This window comes from Sus scrofa, chromosome 2 (assembly GCF_000003025.6).
Source record: "Sus scrofa isolate TJ Tabasco breed Duroc chromosome 2, Sscrofa11.1, whole genome shotgun sequence".
NCBI lineage: Eukaryota > Metazoa > Chordata > Mammalia > Artiodactyla > Suidae > Sus > Sus scrofa.
The window spans coordinates 61,579,020-61,584,538 of record NC_010444.4 but is presented as its reverse complement, the minus strand read 5'-3'; the positions used below and the strand labels follow the sequence as shown (position 1 = coordinate 61,584,538).

The 5,519-nt window shown below is 43.5% G+C and overlaps 1 protein-coding gene across 1 annotated transcript; it reads right to left on the bottom strand.

Annotated features, from left to right (window-relative positions):
• Positions 301–1,248, bottom strand: LOC110259754 (olfactory receptor 10H1-like). Its single transcript, XM_021085496.1, has one exon. It carries the CDS (start codon positions 1,246–1,248, stop codon positions 301–303), a length of 948 nt encoding a protein of 315 aa, XP_020941155.1.

The following is a 5,519-nucleotide window of genomic DNA, read 5'->3' as shown; positions in this document are numbered from 1 at the left end:
CCTGGTTTCTGGCAAAGAACAGATTCCAGGTTTAATGCTATCTGACAGTGTGTCCTGTAAAAGATAGGAATCAATGAATCAGACTTTCTCTGTGTTATCATCTCATATATCTTTCCACCCTGAATACATTCATGGTGCTGTTTAACCATTTTGCAAACATTTGAACATTGCCTGCAAGGGTCCATATTAACCATGAAGTATCAGTAAAATATGGGTTATAAAATGCTTAAAGGGTGTCATCTTTAATGAAAGCATCTGGTAAATGAATGTAGTTATCGCCAAGAAATTGCTCCCAGGCAATCAAATTTTTTCTGGGTAGAGCTTACTGAGGAAGGTCTTTTTCATGGTGTTCTTCAGCTCCTTGTTCCTGAGGCTGAAGATGATGGGGCTGAGGAAGGGAGTGAGCACTGTGTAGGTGATGCCCATCAGCGTGTCTCCTTCCAGAGACTGAGGACCCTTGGGCTTGAGGTAGATGACAGAGGCAAAACCGTAGTGCACAACCACCACAGTGAGGTGGGACACACATGTTGAGAAGGACTTGTGCCGGCCCTCAGCTGAGGGGATCCTTAGGATGGCAGCCACGATGAAGGCATAGGAGAGAAGGATGAGGAGGCAGCAGCCCAGGAGGGCTGAGATACATACCAGGCCCATGGCTGTGGCCACAGTGGAGACATTGTCCCCACAGGCCAACTTAAGGAGAGGAGACACATGGCAGACAAAATGATGGATCACATTAGAGCCACAAAAAGTGAGGTGGAAAATGGCTGATGTCACCACCATCCCCATGACTGAGCCTCCAGCCCAAGACCAAGCCACCAGGCAGGCACAGCCATGGGGGCTCATTAGCACTTTGTAACGCAGGGGGTGGCAGATGGCCACATAACGGTCATAGCCCATGACAGTGAGCAGGAAGGAGTGGGTGAAGCCAAATGTGAAGGAGAAGAACATCTGGCTGGCACAGGCTGTCAAAGCAATGGAGTGGTGGGTGGAGAGCAGGTCGGCCAGCATGCGTGGGATGACGGCAAAGGTGTAGAGGACCTCAGAGATGGAGAGGGCACACAGGAAGAGGTACATGGGTGTGTGGAGGCTGCGCTCCCTCCAGATGGTGGTCGTGATGAGCAGGTTCCCCAGCAGCGTGAACAGGTACATCAGCAGGAATAGCAGGAAGAACATCAGCTGAAGATGAGGGAAGGTGGAGAAGCCAATGAAGATGAATTCAGTCACTGATGAAAAGTTGGCTCCCTGCATGGAGGCTGTGCCTAAAGTGAGGTGTGACATGGAGAGGTCAGCCACTGGATGGAGGAAGGTCATCAGCTTCCATCATTCCTGGCCCTTCCCATGGGGCTGCATTTGATAAATAACAAGTAGATTTTATTGAGTTGCTACTCTGTGCCTCAGATGATTTAATCCTTTTATTGATGTAGTGGGGAAGATGCTGTTTTTGTCGACCCATTTGGATTATTTTGAGCATAGGCACCTAGAATAATGGGATGCAAAGATGCTAAACAACTTGTTCAAGGTGAAGCTGTCAAAATGACAGCACCAACACCTGAACCCATGTTTTGCTGTCCCCAAAGACTCTACTCTTCTATCCCTTTAGGTTTCTTTTAAAAATGAAAACCTTCCTTCATCAGAGCTTCCAGCCATTTTCTCTGCTCTCCTGCTCCCATCTGACAAATCCTGTTCCCAAAGCTTCAGACACCACAAGACATCCCCACCCATGGCTACAGAACTTTGGAACAGTGTGCATCTCTACCTTAATATGAATCAATCAGATTCTTCCTCTAGAGTTACCCATACAAGGAATCTGAGACAGGAGACTGTGTAGAAATAATATTCTGGCTGTTTTCCAGATCCCATTAGGGCCATTTTTATGTTCTGAAGCAATGCAGCCTGGCCATCAGACAAAGAGATATGGGAGCCAGCCAATTGAGTTTGAATCACTGGTCTGTCCCCTGTGTAAACTTGAGCAAGTTTCTTCACTTGAGCAAGTTTTCCACAACTGGAAAACAGTAGGCACCACTTATGATGATTAAATCAATAAGCTGAGCAAATATATGTGGTCTGTGCTCAGTTAATGACTGCAATTTAATGAGATTTCAATGTATCTTCACAAATAACAACTACTTTTACGTCATCTTTTTTATCATTTTTATTTATTTTTTTATTTTCTATGTCATCTTTTTTATTAGGCAATGTCAAATTTTAAAAATAGCAAACCACTGATCCGTTTTTTTGTTGTTGTCAGTTTTTTTTTTCCTCTGTGATTTTTTATTATTTTTATTTTTTTCCATTATAGCTGGTTTACAGTGTTCTGTCAATTTTCTACTGTACAGCATGGTGACCCAGGTACACGTACATGTATACATCCTTTTTTCTCACATTATCATATTTTCTTTCTCTATGGATTTTCCTGTTCTATGCAAGTCAATAAGTGAACTAATACATTATGTGGCCTTTGGTGTCTGGCTTCTTTCATTCAGCATGATGTTTTTGAGGTTCATTTATGTTGTAGCATATAAGAAAACTTCATTCCTTTTTATGGCCAAATGATACCCCTTTATAGACAGACCACATTTCATGTATCTATCCACCCACTGGTGGACATTTAGGCTTTTTTTGCATTCATGTGAATAGTGTTGCTGCGAACATTCATGTAGGGGTTCAAAGCACTTCCATGGTTTCTAGGGGCTGGGGAAAAGGTGAGAATGGAGAATAACTGCTAATGGTTATGGGGTTTCCTTTGCACATGATGAGCAGCTTCTGGAACTGGATAGAGGTGGTGTTTATACAACACCATGAATGTACCTGGTGCCACTGAATTGCATGTAAAATGGAGAAAATGGTAAATTAAATGTTATGTGTATTTTACCACAATAAAAAAAATAGGAAATTGTAACAAATGCCTTATTAGGTGGGCTCATGTCCTGGAATAAACTTCGACAGGTTGAGAATAAAATTAAAGGGGGGAGCCAGCCACTTTGGTGACTGGAGGCTACATTTCCCAGACATCACTGGTTTCCAGGGTTTCTTGGTTTCCCTCCCTCCAAATGGAGTCATTTGTTTTTCTCTAACTTCTGGATCAGCACCTGCTGGTAAGTCCCCAGGATGATAGCCCCAACAGCCCCATTCTGCCCTGATATTCTAAGATACTAGATGGGGTGAGTCAAAATCAGTGACTTGGAAAGAAGAGCCTCTAAGAAGAGGTTGAATGGGTGAGACTGAGATCATGTGGGCTGTACCCTCAGCTTCCCATAGTTCTCCAATATTTAGTGCAAGTCTTCTCAACTTTTGTGGCCAGAGCATTCTTTGCTATAGAGGGGCTCTCCTGTGTTTTTAAAGGTGTTTAACAGTATCCTTAGTCTTTACCACCTGGATTCCAGTAGCCCCTGCTTCAGAAGTGAAAACCAAAAATATCTCCAGACATTACCAATATCTCCATGGAGGGCAAAATTGTCCCCAGTTGAGAACCAATGATCTAGAGAATACAGCTAGCATGTTCTTTCTGCTTGAATCTCAGTTCCTCCCCTTCTCAAACTAACAAATACCTCCTCGTGTTTAAGACTCAGCCTAAATGTCACCTACCCTGTGCTACCTTCCTGGATATCTCTTCCCAAAGCAGATTTAGTCAAATAACTCCTGAGTGAATTTAAAAATTATTGCTCCTAACTTTGACATGACCTTTATTATAATGTGTCCTTTTGGAGATGCATCTCTCTCTGGAACTGGATTTTGAGTTCTTGATGAGAACTTATACCCTTTATTGGATGCTAGCACCTGTGCTCATGTGTTTCTTATTAAATCTTTACCTCCATATTATGAGGCACCTGCTATGATCTGTTTGACAGAAGTGGAAGCTGCATCCCACAGAAGATGCATTGTTTGCCCAGGATACAATGGGTCCTGAGTTGGGGAGCCAGGATCTAAGCATACCTCTGAATAACCCCAAATCCAATCTTTTCTAAACTCTATTACTTACCAGTAGCTGTAAATGTCAGGGTCCGCTTTCAGGAGTATTGAAATGTTAACTTCACCACACCAGACAATTCATAGCCTCCCTCCCTACATTAATTAAGATCACAAAATCTACAGCCATGAAAAAAGAAAGAGTGAGGAACTATGAGAAGACAAGAGTTCTCCATATCCTAGGGATGTGACCCAGGGCATGCTCTGGGATGATGGAGATGCAGAATTCAGCTAAGATTGGTGTCTGTTCATTGTGAGGAAAGGCAGGACTATGGGGTCAGTAAAAAGACTGGTGTTTGTCAGGGACTCAGGAGGAGAGAGAAATGAAAAGAAGCTCTATTGGGTTTTTTTTAAGGCAGCGAAATAATTTTGTATGATACTATAATGGTGTATAAATGACATTGTGCATTTGTCAAAACTCATAGAATGTACAGCACCAAGAGTGAACCCGGATGTAAACTGTGGGCTTTAGTTCATAGTAATGTGACAATATTGATTGAGCAACTGTGACACAGTCACCTCACTAATGCTGGATGATAACAATAAGGAGAGAGAGGATATATGGAAATTCTCTGCACTAGCTGCTCATTTTTTGTAAACCCAAAACTTCTCTAGGAAGTAAAGTCCTTTAAATTTTTTAAAGTTAAAAAAAGCCATGAAGCTTGATGGATGTGGGTCCAGGATGGCAGAGAAGTGGACTGGATTCTCCTAGCATTGATCCATCAGAAGAACACCTAGTAGGTTCCTCTTTTAGTAAACGGAATAGCCTCAGAGAAAGAAGGAGTGTGACCTGGATACCTTGCACTTAAAGAAACCCACAGCGGGGCCAGCTCCCCACCAAGGAACGCAACAGCCAAGCCTCTCCGTGAACAACTCCTGTCCTGGGGCAGGGTTTTCCAACTTCAGCATTAGGGACATTAAGAGCTGATTGTTTTTTGTACTTGGAGGCTGTCTTGTGTATTATAAGATATTGAACAGCATCCCTGTCACCCACTAGATGCCAGTAGGATCTCCTAATTGTGACAATCAAAGATATCCTCACGCATCCCACTGTGGCTCTTCGGTAACAAACCCAACTAGTATACATGAGACACGGATTTGATCCCTGGCTTCGCCCAGTGGGTTAAGGATCCAGTGTTGCCATGAGCTGTGGTGTAGGGCGCAGACACAGCTCAGATCTTGTGTTGCTGTGGCTGTGGCTTAGGCTGACAGCTGTAGCTCCACTTAGACCCCTAGACAGGGAACTTCCACATGCCTCAAGTGTGGCCCTAAAAGGCAAAAAGAAAATAAAAAGTATCTTCACACATTGTCAAATGTCCCCTGGGGAGCAGAACTGCTCCTGATTGAGAACCATGGGCTAGGTCTATGTTGTCTTCATCTTGCCTTACCTATCTTCCCCCATCCTGGGTCTCTCTTCTCAAGTGAATCTGTTTAGGTTCCCCTCTCTGCACCCCATCTCAGCCACCTCCTGCCTCCTTTTTCTTTCCCTATTTTAGTCCTTGACTCATTACCATCACCACACTTGTCCACCCTAGTGCCTCTCTAATAATTTA